Source organism: Diplotaxodon limnothrissa, linkage group LG19, assembly GCF_057381915.1.
Source record: "Diplotaxodon limnothrissa isolate DT_005_m linkage group LG19, D_limnothrissa_male_GT1.1, whole genome shotgun sequence".
In the NCBI taxonomy this organism is placed as follows: Eukaryota; Metazoa; Chordata; class Actinopteri; order Cichliformes; family Cichlidae; genus Diplotaxodon; species Diplotaxodon limnothrissa.
The window spans coordinates 22,124,146-22,143,893 of record NC_140614.1 but is presented as its reverse complement, the minus strand read 5'-3'; the positions used below and the strand labels follow the sequence as shown (position 1 = coordinate 22,143,893).

The 19,748-nt window shown below is 40.5% G+C and overlaps 1 protein-coding gene across 1 annotated transcript in view; it reads right to left on the bottom strand.

Moving 5' to 3' along the window:
• Positions 1-627: 627 nt before the first annotated feature.
• LOC146612181 (TRAF2 and NCK-interacting protein kinase-like) overlaps positions 628-19,748 on the bottom strand; it is a 51,922-nt gene continuing 32,801 nt past the window's right edge. Inside the window, exons 13-35 of the mRNA XM_085343402.1 lie at positions 18,302-18,418; positions 17,047-17,133; positions 15,838-16,047; positions 14,956-15,498; positions 11,923-12,087; positions 11,509-11,775; positions 11,064-11,170; positions 10,789-10,904; positions 10,127-10,224; positions 9,025-9,093; positions 7,960-8,057; positions 7,717-7,819; positions 7,425-7,574; positions 7,224-7,320; positions 6,901-7,071; positions 6,650-6,793; positions 6,251-6,385; positions 5,514-5,614; positions 5,136-5,285; positions 4,385-4,402; positions 3,348-3,507; positions 2,098-2,237; positions 628-1,391 (exon numbers count right to left, since the gene is read on the bottom strand). Coding sequence (XP_085199528.1) covers positions 1,308-1,391; positions 2,098-2,237; positions 3,348-3,507; positions 4,385-4,402; positions 5,136-5,285; positions 5,514-5,614; positions 6,251-6,385; positions 6,650-6,793; positions 6,901-7,071; positions 7,224-7,320; positions 7,425-7,574; positions 7,717-7,819; positions 7,960-8,057; positions 9,025-9,093; positions 10,127-10,224; positions 10,789-10,904; positions 11,064-11,170; positions 11,509-11,775; positions 11,923-12,087; positions 14,956-15,498; positions 15,838-16,047; positions 17,047-17,133; positions 18,302-18,418 — 3,330 coding nt within the window. The 3' untranslated portion in view covers positions 628-1,307. The remainder of the gene's footprint in view (positions 1,392-2,097; positions 2,238-3,347; positions 3,508-4,384; positions 4,403-5,135; positions 5,286-5,513; positions 5,615-6,250; positions 6,386-6,649; positions 6,794-6,900; positions 7,072-7,223; positions 7,321-7,424; positions 7,575-7,716; positions 7,820-7,959; positions 8,058-9,024; positions 9,094-10,126; positions 10,225-10,788; positions 10,905-11,063; positions 11,171-11,508; positions 11,776-11,922; positions 12,088-14,955; positions 15,499-15,837; positions 16,048-17,046; positions 17,134-18,301; positions 18,419-19,748) is intronic.

Sequence of the window (19,748 nt, the reverse complement as noted above, 5' to 3'; positions counted from 1 at the left end):
CTACGAAGATAAAATTATAAATCTGCATGTAAACACACTCAGTGTTGCTTTGATCAGATTAAGGTAAGTTTACACACAAAGACATGAATTACTTTATTCTCGCCGGACATTGATTTCAATGTCCAACTTTGATTGAGATACACAAATTCACACGCACGCATACGTACACACTAAAATACACTCCTGATTTCAGAGACACAGATGTGCTGTACATTTCATCAAACTTCAAAGACTGTCTGACTCAAAACTGTCCCACAGAAAAATAAAAGAACAGAAATAAACAAAAAAAAAAAACCCCACTCCCATTGCTCGTTTAATATTACAGTATATCTGATGCAGCACCTTCAGAGTTTAAAGACGTAAAAGTGAAGAGATCATCATCACGATGTTGGCGGAAAGGGGTGAGGTGAGGAATGAAAGGAAAACAAAGAAGGGAAGAGGACAGGATGGACCAGTGATTTTCATTTTAAAGGGACACAGATATCATCTTTGCATACTGTTAAGACCCACCTGACGGCAGAATGTCTCACCGCATCTCTATCGGTGGCATGCGATCGAACGTTAAATCACAACTCGGTTTTCTCAGAAACCAAAAGATAGTGAGGGGAGGAAGTGGAGGAGGAAGGGAGTGTCAAAGGAGAAAGAAAATCAATCAGGCTGTCTGCTTTCATCGCTGACATTCAAAGAGGATTTGTCATCTCTCAGCTGCTCTCCCTGCACCGTTCTATTAGAAGTATATTTAAATTTAGATTAAATTGTATTCATATATTGCTTCTCCAATCTCTGAGGTGTAGTAGTATTCCACACACAGTGGGTAGGAAGTAAAGAAATTGATGAATATGGGTCTCAAAGGACTGAAAATGAGTTTGAGCTACCAAGATGGACAGGAGTGAAGGGAGGGGGGTTAAGAAAGGTCAAAAGTGTATTTCTACATTTGTCAAACACTTGGATGCACTGGTCAGTTTTGAGGGAATAAAGAGAAAAATTGAGCTACATAAAAAGAAGAGTTGCAGAGAAACAGGGAAGAAGAGATTGTTTGGAAAGTCGGTGGCACCAGTTTGCCAGTCAGCTGGATGGCTTCTGAATGACCCGGTTTAATCTAGAATAACTTCTGTCTTTATTTAGATTTTTTTTTTTTCGACTAAAATAACTTCTTTTTCTCTCTCTCTACACTTTGTTAGCCTCTCCAGTGTTGCAACAGTTCATTTGTGGCATCTCGGTGAGTCGGGTTCACTTGTGAGATGTGTGGTGGGTCAAGGTCGGCTGCCACCAGTGGGAGAGTGAGGCAGAGTGAGTAAGGGGAGACATCACCAGTTCATCATAGAGTTTCTGTTGAGCGTCATGAAGAAAACTTGGCTGCTACCTCCTGAGCGCACGGATGCAAAGAATACCTGGATAAAAAAAACATGAAAAGCATGTGTTCTCAAAAAGCACAATTATTATTAGCAATGATGCAATTGAATTTACTTTTATCAAATAATATGTTAAGTGTACTCGAGACATCACCACCTACAAACTGTGACATATGTATAGGTATGTCCAACCTGCATCTAAAACTCTTTTTCACTAGAAGGGACCACATCCGGAGTTAGGCTAGGCGACATTTATTGAAAGATAAGCATATATCCATATAGCCTGAAGAAGGCATTAATGAGGACTGGCAGCAGCTCCTGGGCTGAGCAGATCCACAGTACTAATGAGAAGTGTGGGAAATTAGAAAGGAGAAGGAGATAATAAACTGCCTGGAGTGCAGGGAGGCATATATAAACCATGGGACTGAAAGGGGAGTGTATGAGATATGGTCCCACTCTTGAAATACAGCAGTATTATTCCCAAAACGCTAAAATTATGCGTGGCAGTTCATTCAAACTTTGTTGTTTGGTTATGTTTCGGGTGCACCGTATAATAAACTTAGTTCTTAGAATTCATGTTTTAAAAGCTTCCATATGCAAATGTGGGCTCTGCTCTATCCATACAGAAAAGCACTGCAACCGCAAAACACTCGAGATAGGTCAAAACTAGAGCAAGCAATGTTAGGTAATTTTACAGTATGTGACTAGTGCCACACTAGTCCAAAGCAGTAAGTCAGCATATTACCTTGTCATTCCGCTCACACAGGAATTTTAGTCTCTGGGCTCTCTTGTGCATAAAAACTCCATCCAGGTGACCCGTTTCTACAGAACGGATCTCTATGGCTTTCTCACCCCAGCCCATAATCTGATTAGAATGAATATAGGCTGAAAAATAGAAAAACATTAAAAAAATATGTAAAACAGTGTATAATCAGATTTACATACAGTTCATTTCCTTGTATATATAAAAACTCAACAGACCACAGTGTAGAAAGACTTTATAACTTTATTACTCGCATATTTTCTTTTCTTGAAAACTTAACTAGCAAGTTATGCAGTGATGCAATGTTTTACATGTGCTGACCTATTCTTTGTACTTTTTCCACACTGCACAGAAGTAAGAGGTCAGAGGCGACTATTGAGCAGTTCAACTGAAATAAAATATATTTCATGAACAATTCCTCGCCAACATGGCAGTTCTTAAACCTTGCCAGTTGAGCTCACGGGACAGATTTTAATAATCCAGGTAGAACTAGCATTATTGTACTAATGTAACACTACTAGCCACCCCATGATAATACTTTCTACAACACAAGAAAGAAACAGTATTTTTAGAGTCTTTTCTGGAGTTCTCAAACATACAGATGCATGGCAAACACAGCAAGCAACATTAAGTGTCTTATTAGGGTTCTGGGACACCACATACTGTCACAACAGTTTCAATGGGCCTTGACATCAATTCTCCAAGTGGGAAGGAGCATCATGTGGAATATAGGGATGGAACAACTAGCTTGCAAAAATATATATCAACCTTTTGTGTTCAGATGATGGTGGTTAAGAGCTATGTTAAACCGCATAGGTCTACTCAAAACTCAGAACAAGTTTGCATTGGTTTACAGTGGACCTGCCTACTATTACAATTTAACGCAAACCATATCAGTGAACTGCTTCACTATAAGAGCTAGTGGTTCCTATTTATGATTCCTCATTTTTGACAGCCTCTTTCATGGTTGTACTAATGAGTTTTTATGTTTTTAGCACAGTTCTGAGAGACCTCATATCACAACACACACGCATGCACACACATGTAGGAGCTGAAATGCATATTAATATTTCTTTATTTCATATTTTGCTAATTTAATTTAGATCTTTGATCTGGCTATTTCTCTGTGCTGCTTTAAGGTCTGGACTGAATTACTCTATAATTACATCAATTTTAACAGAAATCTATTTTAATCAAAAGCATTAATAAATCCATATGTAGGTGGGGCTTACCAACAGAGGTAGGCATCTCTCCCCACTGTAGCACCACGTCCTTGGTGATTCGACCATAGGTATTGACATAGACACCCTCGTCCTCGTAACACAGCAGCATCTCCATTCCATCAGTCTTTGGCAGCACCACGATGGCATGGGGTGTCACCTGGCTCTGGATCTAATACAGATAAACACACGCAAGCATTTCAGAGGGTTTAATCAAATCTGTCAACTTTAATCATAATCTACATTAGATTAAAATATTATAGAGCTTTCATCACTAGAATTTAAGCTGTGGACTGGCGTGGGTTCATTTTTTTTATTTTTTTTTATTTTATTTTTTTTGGGGGGGGGGGGTTGGACTATATTCTATAATCCTCAAACAACCTGCTCAAGTATCTGGAGCCTCAGACCATGAAAGTCTTTGGGTTGCTTGAACCTGTATACTTTCCATTTGTGGTGCCTCAGAATACAGTAAGTGTTGTTACTTGTGTCAGCATGCTATTTCATGGTAGTTACCTGAAAGCAGTTTGTGGCAGCCAGATGAACTCTAAGACAACAATTCAGGAGAAAGGCAAGCAGTGAAAAAACTCATCTTACCCCCACAGGAATATGCACATACATTTACAAAGGCACTCAAAACACAAACTAGCTTTCATGTATTAATGAATTCAATTACTGTACACAAGCTATCAAATTGTGGTGGTACTGATCTGTGAAAGTCAAGTGCATACCATCAGGTATGCCCAAAACCTGACTGCAATACAGTCAATGGAAACGCTGTTTGACTGTAATACAAATTATTTTCTTGCATGTCAGCTTTTTTATTTTTTAAGTTTAAATTGTGTGTTTTTGTTCTTGTTGGAAGTAAGTACATGTTTCGAGAGCCTTGTGCTGTCTGCTGTGGGTAAGACAAATTTGTTCACCAGTTTCTGGTTATCTAATATCTACACTAGTGAACTGCATATAGGCACATGTAGCTGCTGTGTATCCACTACAGGGGTTTTACTAAAGAACTATTGATCTAATCTAAAAGGTGGATAGCAGGATGTCACCTTCATCTGTTTGGCACACTGGAGGAGGAAGTTGTCAGGGAAGGAGAGAAAAAAGAAGCATGGGTGAAAGGTTGAAACAGCAAAACATGCCAGTGATTAAGAATATTCGGGTATTTATCCCCATGTACAGTATGCATTACTGCACGGTACAACAGCTCAAGAATAACATGTCTCATCTGTGGTTCATCATGTCTACTAAAATATTGCCAAGAAGTTAAGATTTGGGCTGAACTGTCTTTGACCTGGATTTGCATTAAAGCCTGAGATTTGCATCCACTATGGAACAAACTAATCTGCATGCAAGAACCAGATTTAATTTTTCACTCAAGCATACAAGAGGAAAATTAGTGACTGTCTCCCAACCTTCAAAGAGTGGAGTGGTTAAAATGAACAAGCTGATTTTTGATAGCAATTCTAAAGTCACATTTGGAAGTAGGTGTTCCTTCTTTATGCTCTGTGATAAAAGCAAGCAGTTTACATGAACAACCTGATTTCTTAACAAAGATAATCCAAGTACTATACACCAAGTGAAGCAAACTACAAAAAATGACATTCAATCATCCAAGTAAATTGTATTGCAAGAACCAACATGAGTCAATCCTCATGAAACAACAGATGAGTCAGCGTTGTCTCAAGCGGCAATAAGCAGGTAACGGTTGAAAAAACTTAGGAGTGAGATGTGGATGGTTACAGAAAGAGTCCCATTGATAAAACATGTTTAGACATATTTAGAAAGTAGTCTTGTACTTACATGTGAGGGAATGTATATGTCGTAAGGGTTGCCTGAGTCCACATCAATGACATGGAAGCCCACGCTGGAGCCATAGATGACCTTTAACCTCTGACCTTCTTCTACCGTCAGGTCAACCAGCTGGGGACGATGCTGTAGGTCTGTAAATGACTGAAAGAGAATGACACATAGTCAAGGGAGGCGCGATCAAAGAAACAGAAATAAAATCATAAAGTCAATCCATGAAACTGTAATTTACAAGGCCAGCAGTCATATATAGTATGTAAACTTCATATAAATTTATACACATGCTGTGCACGCAGTAGACATGCATTCTACTTATGCGTGTGTCCAGTATGTTTTTGAGCACTGATGTCATTTCAGTTTTTACTTCTTTACCTTAAAGGCCATGAACTTGTGGTAGGGTTTTGGAGCCCAGGCATAGATTTCCACGGAATTTTTCAGAGCAATCACCAGGAACTTGATCCTCTCATATTTGACTGCAAACATGACAAAGACACATTTAAGACAACAAGAAATTAGAAGTGGCCTTACATTGGCCCAGTGTATATAATGAACACTCAGTTTTATTTATTTAGTATCAAGGAACTCTTTATTTAGGTTCGTGCTCCCACAGCATTTGCTGGTTGGGATTTCTTAAGAGACTTATGTTGTTAGATTTTACCTTCTAAGTATTGCTTAATCCTTGTCCCAGCTATTTGCATGGCAGATCTCCCAAATATCTCCTATGCACACCTTTTCTTGGCCATCTGATATGATTCCTGCCAGGTTTCTTGAGAAGATTCTGGCTAAGATCGCACCCTTTGCTTTGGTCTGTTATCAAATTGACTCTTTCATGTAGTTCATAACTTCTTAAAACTCTCACCATAGATACAATGGATTCATTTCCAAGCACTGACTAATTTCTAAAATTCTCAAGAAAGCTCTTGCACATCAGCTCCTTCAACAAGTTGGGGTTTGAGAAAATTCCAAGGTATTCGTCAAAATCAGCAGCAAATTATATTACCCATTTTAATTTTGGTTTATAAATTTCACAACAGGTTAGATAATACCACTTTAACTACAATGGCCCTTCAAATTAAACTTTATTTTTATTCATACAAACAGACACTTACCAACTTTATAATGCACACAGCCTTCCAGTTCTCCTACGGTAATCCAACCCTGCTTTTTCTCTACTTCTGGGTCATTATGTAATATTCTGTTCCTCAGCCAGGATAAATAGTAGACACGCAACTTATTCTTTTTCCCTGTAAAGGTAGGGGCAAACAGGAAAATGAAATCGATCAAATTAGTATTAAAATGATAATAATCAAATTTTTTGTAAAACAAAAAATAAATTAATGAAAGAATCAAAAACAAATGACCTCTTTCTGTAAAAAATGAGATAAAAAGCTACTTACGAAACAGATTTTGTCAACATGTCTTTTACTACCTTAATGTCTGTTACAGAAAGTGTAACTTAAGGTACAGGTATGAGCGAGTTGTGCATACTGTATGCATATTAAACCTACCAGATATGGTGACCAACACATTGAGGCCCTCTAGTACATCCATCTGTAGGAAACGCCTTCTGGTGATCAGGTTATAAACTTTTCCCTGTCCACTTCGGTCGAGCAGCATGAGACCATTTTCTGTCCCCACTAGTAGATTCACACCTAAACGTGTACGGATAAGAGTTGGAGTCAGAGAAAAGCAAACAAAAGCACACAAATAGAATATTTTGCTTTCTGTAGTGGGTAAGATAAAGGCTACACCGTCCTACCCCAGAGTGCAGCACAAAGGATCTCGGAGTTAAAGCGTTTCTTGTATTTGCGGATCTCTGGCGTGTCACTGTGGGGTCTGATGTTGGTGGGGTTGACATTTACCACAGAGATCTTCCTGGCTTCATTTAGTCGTGCCTGCTCCTGCCTCAGCAGCTCATTGGCAAACATGGCTGCCAAGACAAAGACGAACAAAGACAGAAGGGAATATGTGATTTTGGCAACAATGATGACAGATAAGAAATGCCTTTTTCCACTAACAGCTGATTTCAAAGATGGAGTTCACTGACTGACATTTAACTAAAACTCTACACTATCCAACTACCTGCTGCTGAGTTCTCATTGTCATCACTTGGGGAGGTCTGATAGACCCGTGGATCAACGAATGGAGTAAATGATGCTTTGGACCCACCAACACCAAACTGTAAGACACAAAACAATCAGTAAGTCCAACAACAGTCTACCTAGTGTGACATAAACACACAGGAATCATTGTTAAAGTGTGCAATTTGTGCCCGTGTCTCACCTCAGCCATGTCGCTGAGCTCCTGCAGGGCTGTGGTGGGTGTCGCTGACGGGGAGTTGCTCTGTTGCACCAGGTCAGGGAGGTTACCATGGTTACCATGATTTCCAAACCCATTGCTCTCACTATGACCTCCTCTCCTCCTCTCCTCTGCCTGTGTGACAAATAAAGACATATAAATATCAAGAGAAGTTAGGAGAACAGAAAGATGAGCACAAAAGAATATATTGCTCTACAGCAATAACAGTTTTGTAAGTGTGTAAGCATGTTTGAGTGTGTGCATGCATATTCGTCACCTCTCTCATTACTAGAGTACTGTCCTTCGAGCTGTTATAGGCATCTCCCAGAGAGTCTTCTGTCAACCCTCCATATGACTCTCCACTACTCTGCACTGCTGGCCTGCAAGAAAAATACAGAGACTTAAATATTTACATTTAAAATTAAACCAACTACTATGCTACTGGCATTGTGCTAATCCCAAACCTACGAACACTAGCATGTCAAAGCAAAAGAGAGGAAACATGAAGGCGAAAACGTACATTATGCGGGGAATATCGCTCACAGCAACAGTTCCATCTGTCTCCCCATCTTCATCGCTGCTCTCTGATTCTTCACTGGAAGACGAGTAGTCTGTCACCTGTGTCAATGAACAAGACGTAGAGAGAAAAATTTACTTTCGAACCACTGAGAAGAAACACTGATGAGAGAAGATTTACGGTTGTATCTGATTCCCTCTAGAAGTCATTTAGACTGCACCAGATATATACGGTTTGGTTTATATTGTGCGATCAGTGAAGAATGTGGGAAAGAGAACACAGATCTTTCATGCTGTTCTGCTAATGTGCAGTTGGTGGCACTATTGCACAAATGCATCATCAATTTTGGCAACAACAGCAAAAATGAAATAGACTGCAAAATAGCAGATATGGATGCAAGTGTGGTAGTGGGGTATGGTTTCTGCTCAGCCGTGTAAAGAGAAGTGGGGCAGAGTGGTGCAGTCAGCAGTGTCAGTGAAGGCTGAAGAAAGTCATTATAGGTCAGTTATTATTATAAGTTGTTTTGCCTAGCAAGATCTTTTTTCCCCTTTTTTAATAGAAACAAATTAAGGATTTTTGTGAAGAAGAAATTGCACTGCAAACACAATTGTTAGATCTCATAGATACACATATTCTGTTCTTTTTAATATATATAAAAACATTTTTAACACAAAATAACAGTCACTTTTAAGTTAGGTGGAACCTAAAAAAAATGTTAAGCAATTCAAACAACTTGTAGCTTTACGATTAACCTGAGATTACTATAAATAAGCAAAAATATATTTAAAGCAATGTTTCTTTTAGACTGAATCCCATCGGCTAATTACAATTTAAAATTGTATTGTAGCAGTGGTCAGAGATATCTAACATGACAGAGTCTAATTTAAATTTGCACTGTTTAATAACGAACGAGAACTTTGTTTTGCCCGTTATCTCTACATGAAGATTTGTCACTACCATTCTACCTGATTAACGTCACAACATAAACAGGCTTTTAGCTTTGTCTATTTTCCATCCTCAACTTTTTATTTATGTTTGAATTTAGAGAATTTACAGTTGTCATTTTACCTTCACTGGAGGTCTGCTTCCCTCCTCTACCCTTAGTTCTCTGAGTTCCTTAGCTAATGCACTTAAGTCCTGTGAACAAAGGCAAAAGAGGAGAGAAAAGGTGATTTCATTCAGTCTCAGAACCTCAAGACTGAGAGACCAAATCACACACAACGGGCAAAGGAAATGGAGAGGGTCAAAGATTCAGACAAATAATGACCATCAAGACTAAAGGCCAACTTAATTGTTGTCACATAGCAATCCGAGCCTGTACACAAGAGCCGTGGAACAAGAGTGCTGATCTGGCAGTACACTTTAAAAAAATCTTAACAGTTAAATTCTAACTTTCAACATGAGGATTGATCAAAATCAGCACTTTCATTCACTCACAAGCAAGTACGACCCTTGAGAACACAAGTCATAAGAACAGAGAAAGACATATAATCAAGCTTTATAAACTACTGGAGTGCAGAATTACTCCACTCTACCAATCGCCCCCATGCCAACTGGCCCATGGTTCCTCCCCTCCCTCGCCTCCCCATCACCCAAGCAGATGGATCAGACCAAATCATGCAGACAGGGGGAGGATTATTACACACGGTGCGCTTACCAGCTCCTCCTGACCAGTAACCGTGATAATGGAGAAACAGGAAAAGAAATTCAAAGACTGTTCAGGTGCTTTGCAGTACACACATATTCACACACGCCCCCACCCAACACATGCAAACCCACACAGGCACGCATCCAAATATACACTCTCTCAGGTATGTGTGTAGAAGCACACATGCACTGCTATTGCCATTACACCCTGATATGTCAGCGTAAAAAGGAAACATCATCTTCTTGTGAAACCCACTAACTCCATCATGCCAGGGGAAGAAAAGGGCCTCTGAAGATCAAAGGAAAACCAGAATAAAGGAAACGGGAGGGGGGGCGCAATATTCACTAACCTCATCTATGGCTTTCTTATAGCTCTGAAGAATAGAAGAAGAAAGAGATGGGAAGAGAAAGAAAGATCAAGTGAATAGTAGAAAAAGAGAGGAGGAGGCCTGTAAAAGATTCCCAGAGAGGAGATGCCTGTGACAGAAAGAGGTTCTTTGTGTGTCTGTGTTGTTTGACTCACGGCAGGTCTGCTGGGTCTTGTTGACTCACGTCCCTCCTCCTGCTTGAGCTTTGCTTCTTGATTGGCTCCTAGAGGGGATCCCTCCTGCTTGCTTTGACCTACCAAAACAAAAAATGGCGATTAAAAGAAAATTAGCAGTTTAACTCAAATCTAGATATTAATTCACTGCGAAACTCGTTCATTAGAATTTTTTTTATTTTTCTCCATCTGTATTTATTCCATCTTTAAGACTGTTTTCTGTCAACAGAGTTGAAAAATAAATCCAACTAATATCAAGGTACTTCAACCTTTCTATGTGTTTGTCAGAGGGAAATCCATGCATATCTTAGATATCCCTCTGGCCTGTTGTTTGACACCTCGCTCTGCGCTTCTCTCTATCTCCCTCTCTCATTTCCTCTCTTCAACCTCTCCAGAGGCCCAGAGTAACAGGGCACATCAGACAGGTTGATCGGTGCAGAACTGCAATGTCCTGCTGATAGACTCGAAATCCATGTCAATGTATGTGGAGGTACGCATACACAGTATGTGTGATCCTCTGCCTACACATTGGTTTTTTTCTGGTTTACTTACAAGCATTCACTTGATGTTGATGTTTGCCAGATTAGGTTTTGTATGTGTCTTATGAGCCTGTATTATGTGTTTAAGAGCTTGAGGTTTTATACCTCTCCTCTCAGCTGAACCCCCCTGAGATGAAGGGGACGAGGAAGATGATGAGTTGGAAGAGGTTCTTTGCAGCATAGCGTCCAAAGAGAGTTCAGAGCGCCGCAGGTCAGGGTTGCTGAAAAAGGATGAAAGCAGACCTTTTAAATACGCAGTATCCTCATACAAAAGTACAAATAAATACAAGTTTTTATTTCTGTTTAAACACACTAAGGAATAACACATGGGAAATGTTACAGAAAGTAATTCAAAATCAGTTTGCTACTTTGCCCTTTACCTTGCCCTTATAAGCTGAGAACCTGTCCGAGGACCCAGACCTACTCCTCCATTAGGAGAGTTTTTCCTGACCAAGGCTGGGGAGATGGAAGTGGTCCGTTGGGGTACCTGGACAAACACAGAAACAAGATAAAACTTTGCTTTTTCTCCTGGAAAAATGTTCAAAACATGTATCCTCGTCTTTGTAAAGTACACTACCGATCCATGGCAAAGAGGGAAATGGTAAAACACCATGATGTACAGTATAGCATGAATTTTGTCAAGCAGCTGGAGAGGCCAACATTCATTTAAAACAGGATTATTAATAAAATTGCAAGTATACTACACTATGCAATATTTAAACACAGAGTTCAAAAAATGCTGAAACAATAAATAAAAAGCATAAACACAGGTTAATAAAAGATACCAAATATTCTTAGCCTTCATTTCTGATTATGAATCTCAACCTTGGGTGGGATGTCCTCCTCTCTCAGCCAAGCGGTTCTGTCCCGATCCCGATCTCGATCCCTGTCACGGTCCCGTTCCTCCCTGCCAGCATTGCGCTGTGGAGGTCCCGGGGTGTCAGAAGTGGGGTCTGAGTTCTGACGAGGCATCTCAGGCCTGGGGGAGCCCACACTCACACTCTCACTGAGAGCTGAGTCTTTCTGGTCCTGCAGAGACTGAGAGCCAGACATGGAGCTAGTGTGGGTTTTCACAGGAACCAGGTGAGCCATCTGTGGGGATAAACACATTGATGAAGTCAGAGTTTAACAGTGTGAGTGAAATGGACAAAGGATGGTTAAGGGTGAGGTGGACAACAATATGTGAGAGAAGGCACGAAAGGTGAAAGTGCCTCTTTTTGCGCGCGCGCACACACACACCTGTGGTTCGTTGGAACGGTGGATGGGTGGGGTGCGGGCAGGCTGCATGCCCCCACTGCTGAAGGACTCGGAGCGGGTTGGGAGGGAGGGGTCGGAGATGCGGTTGGACACTTTGTGCTGCAGTGCTGGAGAGCTCTGCCTGTTCAGCTTAGATCGCTCCTCCACCTGAGGCAGGTCACATACGACTGTTACTCACAGTGAAGCACACAACACAGCCAGTCACCATGTATGATCCACAATGGGCACCACCCACACACCCATGCACCTCTACAAGCCACTAGACAATCTTAAACATCACTCTTCTCTGCGGTGACAACAACCGCAATGTAGAAGTGTGCGACTGATGGATTGATGGATATTACATAAGAAATTTACGAGAGCCTCTCTTTATATTGCACATTGTTTTAATGACATGATAGGACTCTGCGTGACTAAGTGAAGTCTTGTTTTTCGAGTTAAAACCAGTCTTAACCGTCTCTTCTATGCAATAATAACACAGGTGAGCCATGCCAGACTTCCACAGAAGCCCTTATCAGGGTAAACCAGCAGGCCAACAATAACACAAAGATTTTGTTTTGCACAAAGAATAGGTTTTTTATTCACAAACAGATTGGGCGTCTGACTAATTTATGTCTCAATTAAGTTGTTTGTGGTGTCGTTTCTCCATGTTGAGGAGTAAGAGTGTCTGATGGCTGTAGTGAAAGTTTAAGTATAGCTTCTAATCTGCTTTATCAGATGCCACATTCAAAACAGAATAAAAGAACCACGTAAGCACAACGCAATGTTGAAGTGTTTGTGTAATTCCAGTCCGTTTCCACTGAACTGTGCTCACGTGTGTCAAAGTAAATACATCTGTGTGTGAAAGGGGCAGGAAGCTCCTCTTGCCAGTGTAATCTGATTATCAGATTATCTGCTGTGCAATAGGAGAATGTTCCAAGGGATACGCCCAGCTGCCAAAATCACACTTTTCCACTCTAAACACTCTACCCATCTGTAGTTTCAGGGTTGAGTGATGGCTCAGCGGGTTCTAGTTTCAACAGCCCCAAGGTAAACAAGAGTGCCTTTCTCTTTAAAAGCTTTCTCTAAATCCACAGGAGCTCACATAATCTAGCAGGATTATTTCAGATTATGACCTGGTTCAAAACAACTATGCGATACCGAGCCATTCCTCAAATCTGTTAGGTGCCTGCTACAAGGTCAACTACAACGTTGCAACTTTGACATCTACAGCATCAAACAGCTTTTGTTAGTTCCTTGAATGAAATGCAACTACGGATGATGGAATCAGATTTAGACAAACAGTCTGCAAATAACTGAAAGAAAAACATTCAGTGGTTTAGGCGAAGTACTGCTGAGATCGAAGTTTGATCTGTGGAGTGTAATCAAGGTTAGTATATTGACTAAACAACAAGAAAAGAGAGATTAGAAAAAGATGAAGAAAAACCTTTTGGGTAGTGCATATTTCATTTTTTTGTGTTTGTCATAAGTTTACCACCCAAAAACTCTTTCTATTACAGAGAGAAGAGAATATTGGAGGTTAGCTGTTGGCAATGTTGCATCTACATACAGAAAAAAATACTGTATGAGATGAGGAAGAAGAATAGGTCGCCAGAAAGGCATCTCGGGTTTATTAAAAGGATCCCACCACCACTTGGCCAGCACCCATCACCAGGCTAGGATATGATTTACTGGTTGACTGACCTAACTGGAAGATGAGATGGGTGGGTTTTCCCTGATGCCATCAAATCCAAGATATCTAGAAGTAGGCTCATCACGGTGCCCTCTGGGAAACTGGGTGGCAGGGGCATTGAGGGGGCAGGCAGGGGGGAATGAGTGGTCTAGCTAACTAGGCTACTGTATCTACAAAGTGGTATTAAACTATAACTGAACACAGGCACCTCTCCCCTTGATCTTAAGCCCATAAATAATACGAGCTATATAAAATGAATAATTAAATGTGTTACTAACAGTAAGAAGAATATATATATAAGCTTTATAGGGACAAAAGTGGAAATGTACCTTTTACTGTCTGTATGCTTGAGTATGAACATTCTGCATGTATCCAATTGTACCTCTGTCTTTGTGGGAAATTTGGTACTTTTGACTGTTATGTCAAGCAGTGTTTTAGAAATTTATCAAGGTCATATCTGAGCCATAGAAGTAATACAAAAACTTGATATGCTCCAGTAGTTAAAATGAGTAGAGTGGAGCATTTATGTAATCACAAATATAGAAGTACAAGTGCGCGTGCGTGTGTGTGCGTGTGTGTGTGTGTGGTCTTATATACATGTGCTGGAGCAGAGTCTAGCACTCTGTTGCTCCAACAGACCTGGCGATCTGGGATTGGGATCCAAAGGGAGAGCCTTGTGGGGAGCAGTGAGGTGAACTGTTAGGAAATGACGTTTGGTTAGGCAAGACTAAGGTGGGGTAATAAGGAGATTCTGTGTTGAACCCAGGGCTCTCAGGGGAGAATGGAGGAGAGAAGAAACTGCTGGATGGCGATACTGGGGATGTGGACGGCGACACTGAGGATGTGGAGGACTGTGTGCGGAAAATTTGAGAAGAGCTGCGAGGAGAAAGGCACAACCAAGGGGATGGAGAGTTTGAACTCATTGAAATAATATTATTCATGCTTCTTTTTAGTAACCCTGCAGGGGCAGAAGCACTAAGATCACACATAGAGGAACTACCTCTAATTGCATGTTCCCTCCATGTCTCAGAGGTCATGCCCCTATCGGAAAGAGGGGAAAGTAAGTGATTGTTATCAGGGACTTGGAGAAGATTGCTACTGCTGGGAGCAGGTGAGTAGGAGTTCCTGTGTTTAGATAGGGCAGAACAGAGAGCATTTGCAGGGAAGGACTGAGAGAGTAGGTCAGTTTGGTCAACTGCCTTTGAGTCCAAGTGCATTGTAAGGCTGTCATGGCTCACGCTTTGCCTCAACGATTTGTGCCATCCTCCCGGATTATAAAGCTCTATGTCTACATCTATTCTATTGCAGGGTGAGTGTGACCTGCCACGTCGATGGGCACTAACCATTAAGGACACGGGTTTGGAAGGCGTGGGATTCTGGGTCTGTCCTGGAGATATCGGATGAGGTCGAGCCTTAAGCTGTGACTCTTGAGACATTAGCTCCTTAATGGTTGGCTGACTTGTGACAGATAGACATCTATCTCTATGCTTCCCATTTTGACTGCTAGGCTCTGGTAGATAACACGAGCCTTGTTTGGGGCTCTTGACAGGACCTTTATTGAGCCCTTGGTCAACAGACTTACTGTGCTCTAGGACATACCCTGGGCTACGCCCCCTTCGATTGTGTTTCTGAGCTCTAAGTTCTTTGACCTGCTGGCTTATCTCCAGCTTCAACTCTAGATCTAGGGGTTCACCAGGGTCTACTGAAATACATATATGGGGAAGCTGGCTGGAGAGAAGCTGGGGAGAATGAGACAGAGTACGCTTAGGCGCCTGAGGTCTAGATTGGCCGTGAGAGCTAGAAGTTTGAGGCTGGTTGAATGACTGATGATGTCGAAGGCGGGAACGAGGTGGGTTACCATGAGCATGCTGCTGCTGCTTCGGGACCTAGGGGTCACAGTCAGAGGACATTAAGCAACACAGACACACACAAAGCACACTTCACAGCGTAATTATTAAAGAAACAGAATTCATTTTAAAAGGGTGTTTCGATTCAAAAAGCAAAGTTTCTCCAGTACTCTCCTCACAAAGTTCCTGCTTCTAGTACAACCTGCTAAATAAGATAACCACAATGCAAGAACGCAACTGGTTGAGGTTCACTTTAAATACATTATTGACATCAGCATAAAAACATTTAGTACACAGACCTGGTGCTCAGAACCTTTCTTCATGGAAGACAAGCAAGTTCAAAAGACCATGCATAGCTTTGCATGCCATGTATATTACCTCTTTAGCCCAGGCAGGCTTGTCGTTAGGATTAACGACATCCTTATAGTGGTAAAGCGGTTTCTTCTCTGCTTGTCTTCCCTCCTGCTGCTGCTGCTGCTGTTGTTGCTGCTGCTGCTGTAAAGACACCAGGTAGGCTCTCTCCTGCTGGAGCTGCCTCTGTAGCCGCTCTGCCTGCCGCTGCTCCTCAATCTGCTTGCGCTTGTACTCCTGAAGAAAGAAAGGTAGAGGGTGAATGGCAAGAAGGAAAGAGATGAGAAACAAAAAAGAGGAAACTATTTTATATGGGAGCAAAGACACAAAGACAAATTAGCACAAGGGAAAACGGCTGAGGCAGATGAGGTACCAGTAGATATCGACACAAAATTTAGGTCAATCGGTATTACGGAACTTTCAGTGCATTTATAAAGTCAGGTAGAAAAACAGTGGATGCGTATTCTAATGATCATTATCCCTCCCTACATGTGCAGAATTTAAGGGTTCAGAATGGCTTGAATAAATGGGAGGAAAGTCCATACACAATATTTCCCTTTTGATTGTATTTGAAAATACTTTTTGTGTGACACAGTCTTCCACATAGTGTCAGATTTGAGTCATGCATTCACATAACAGACCTGACAAACATACAAACTGACCATTGGATTAACCCAATATGGAACACAAACAGACTTTCTACATATAGCTCTGGCAAAAAACCAAACAAAATCTGCAGGAAAAACAGGGAAGAGGAATGTAAGTATTGGAGCGATGGGCACAAGAATAATGACATAGCACAGCACTGGATTTTGGCACTAGGGTCATTTTTGTGGCCTTTGGATCTCAAAAGGTTTCCTTTCAAACTTGTCAGTCTTCAATTTTTAGCTCTAAAGTGCATGAGTGATGCAGTATACAAATACTAAAAGGAAATACTCTTAAAAAAAGAGCAGGGCACTGAGGAAAACAACAGTGTCCTACATTTTCTTTGCATGACATAACAGGGCAGTCAAAACAGAAGTCTTTTTTTCTGTAAAATCCTTTGAGATCCAGCCAACTAAATGATACTGCACATGCGTTCAGTGATCCGAATCAATTTCAGAGGAAAATGTTTTTGCTCAAATCCGTAGCTAATAGGCCAAAGAATATATATTCCATTCAGGTGCATGCAGTGGGGACAGGGATCACACAGCACAGTTGGGGAGCAGTTGTAGCACGTGGGAGGGCTGTGGTTACCAGCAGTAATGCCTGTTCCTGCAGTAGCTGCTGCTGGAGAATCTCTAACTGCCTCTGTTCCTCTTCCAGCTGTCTACGGATATACTCCTGAGCAGCACGACGGCACAAGGAGATAGAAATAGATTGAGAGAAAAATCTGGAGATCTGAACATTTATATACAGGCAGAGAAGAAAGCTAAAGACAGAAAGGGGGGAACAGAATAGAATAGAGAATATAATCTCCTGTGGTTCTTTTCAATGAGGAGAAAAGATAATAATAAAAGATATTATATCCTCAAACAATTTTAATGTGTTACAAAGGGAAAATGAGAAAAAAAAGAGATTGAAGTTATCTTTTCAAAAGACTTGAGAAGCGTGGCGGGAGAGCAGCAGAGCGATAAACATTGAGTAGGATAGACAAAAAATACAAGGCTGAACTGCAGTTCAGGTTCACAGAGAGGACAAGAGAAAAAGATGTTAAAAGAGAGAAAGAGACAAGTAAGAGGAAAAATACAGAACAATCAAACTGCATGCATCTATAAAAAACTCTAAAATTGTCCATCCCTATAACGCTGCAAAAATTTCTATGCTGAAAATGCCGCAACAGCTTTCTTTGCATTCTAAAAAAAAGGTGCAAAGTAATATCTCATGGGAGGGGCTCTACAATTTTGTTATGCAATATTTATATTTTTGCCACACAAACAAGCCGTGGATTTAGAGTTTCCACCAAGGTTTTTGGCACCTCTATCCAATGTAACAACTTTTAGTGCTTTTATGTTCTATACTTTTACTTTTTGAGGTTTTTTATCAAAACAATGGCATGCGGCTGATGAAGCTAGAAAAAAATAAATATTAATTTTGACATAACAAATACTGAAGAAAAACAAAACACTGAGGGACAAGCTGTGGATTTAGAGAAAGAAACTCCGGGGATGAGTTTCCACCAAGGCTTTAAGCAACCTCTGTGTAATGTAACAGTGCTTTTAGTTCTGCACTTTTAATTTTGATTCATGACTCAAACATTGAGCTTCTATATATAATTATATAATTTTATATTAGCAAGTGATGAAGCCAGATTAAAAATAAAGATTAATTTAAAACAGCATTACAAATGTACAAATAAAGAAAGAAATGTCCTTTCCTATTATGTAACTGTATTATACCAATGTGTAATTAGTTTGAGGAATTCTAGGCTAACTCCCAACATCGTGGTTCACATATCTGTTGCATTACATTGTCGCACGACAAATACATGTTTTGCAGTACAAGTATGGACCTGTTCTCTTTCTGCATGCCTCCTCTCCTCTTCTCTACGGAGCTGCTCCATTTCCTCATAACGTCTTCTCTGTTCCCTCTCTTGCTGTTTCCTCAGCTCACGCTCACGCTGCTGTTGCTGTTGTCAGGAAAGCAGGAATGCACAAAGATTAAGGATCATCACAGTGAACACAAATCAGGAAATCATGTTTGTTTGGCACACTTTTTTTGGGTACGTGTTACAACTTCTAGGATAATAACACAGGAAATGAGTATACAAACATATGCGGGCTCAAATTCTAACTAATGTGTGTATTTGGTCACGCGTACAAAGACACAGACACCATTGAAGTGGTGGGTTCATGTAAGTTAAGTCTAGTCATGGTGCTTAGAGGTGCATTGGAAGGCAAATCCTTGGGGAAACAGATTATGGGCTAAGGATTTCCTTCTGTAAGCCTGCTCTCTGGAACTAAGAAAGGGACATTGGGGAACAAGCTCTGACTGTGTCTGTGTAAGTGTGTGTATAAATGTCATTCTTTCTCTACCAAAATTGTGTTTTGCAAATTTAAATATGTGGAACCAAATATTCTTTCCTATAGATAATAAACTATTTGACAGAGGACACAAACATTATTGAAAATGGTTCAATTAGAAACATTATTTACATAGTAGTGATGTTAATTTGTGGTGACTGTTAATTTAGAAAAAAATACCTGAATTTGTCAGATGTATTGCTAATAAGTAAACTAGGTTATTGATGGTAACATGCTTACATATTTTCTGTAGATAAATGTAATTCAGCTGAGGTGGGGCCCAAAGGTTGTAATTAAACCAACTACTCTATTTGCACCACTTCCAAGTAGTTCTATATTCACGTTTGATTTAATGAATAGCATTTTTGTGTACTCATTCAGTTTGTAGCATATCTTCAAAATTTCAATATTTGCACGCATGCCCCAGCAATACATTCATAAAACCGCTCCAAGTGGCACACCCAGAGCCACACTATTTAAACCTGTCACGACTGATTTCATAAAGCTCGCTCCCAGTGTTGGTAAGAAATATTGTCTTATTATGGCTGAGACGTTATATCTGGGTGGAGGCCTTCGCAACATGAAACAAAGATGTCATAGCAAAAGCACTGTTGATAGAGGTCGTTCCCAGATGGGTAACTCCCACAAAAGTTGATAATTGTTCACAATTTGTAAGTATAGCTGTCAGACAGCTAGGCTTGGACTTAACACATCATTGTTCTTTCATCCAGCTAGTGGAGGAGCCATGAAACAAGAGAAGCATCCATTGAAACAGAAGCCATTAAATATTACGAAGAGACTGGCCTTCAATCATTTTCAGTCCCTTTGAAATCCTGTTTTGGAAAACTTCAGTGATGGTGATGGGTATTGATAAGCATTGATTATTACCATTTATATGCAAATATCCAAACAAGTTTTTGCATTCTGTTTGTAATT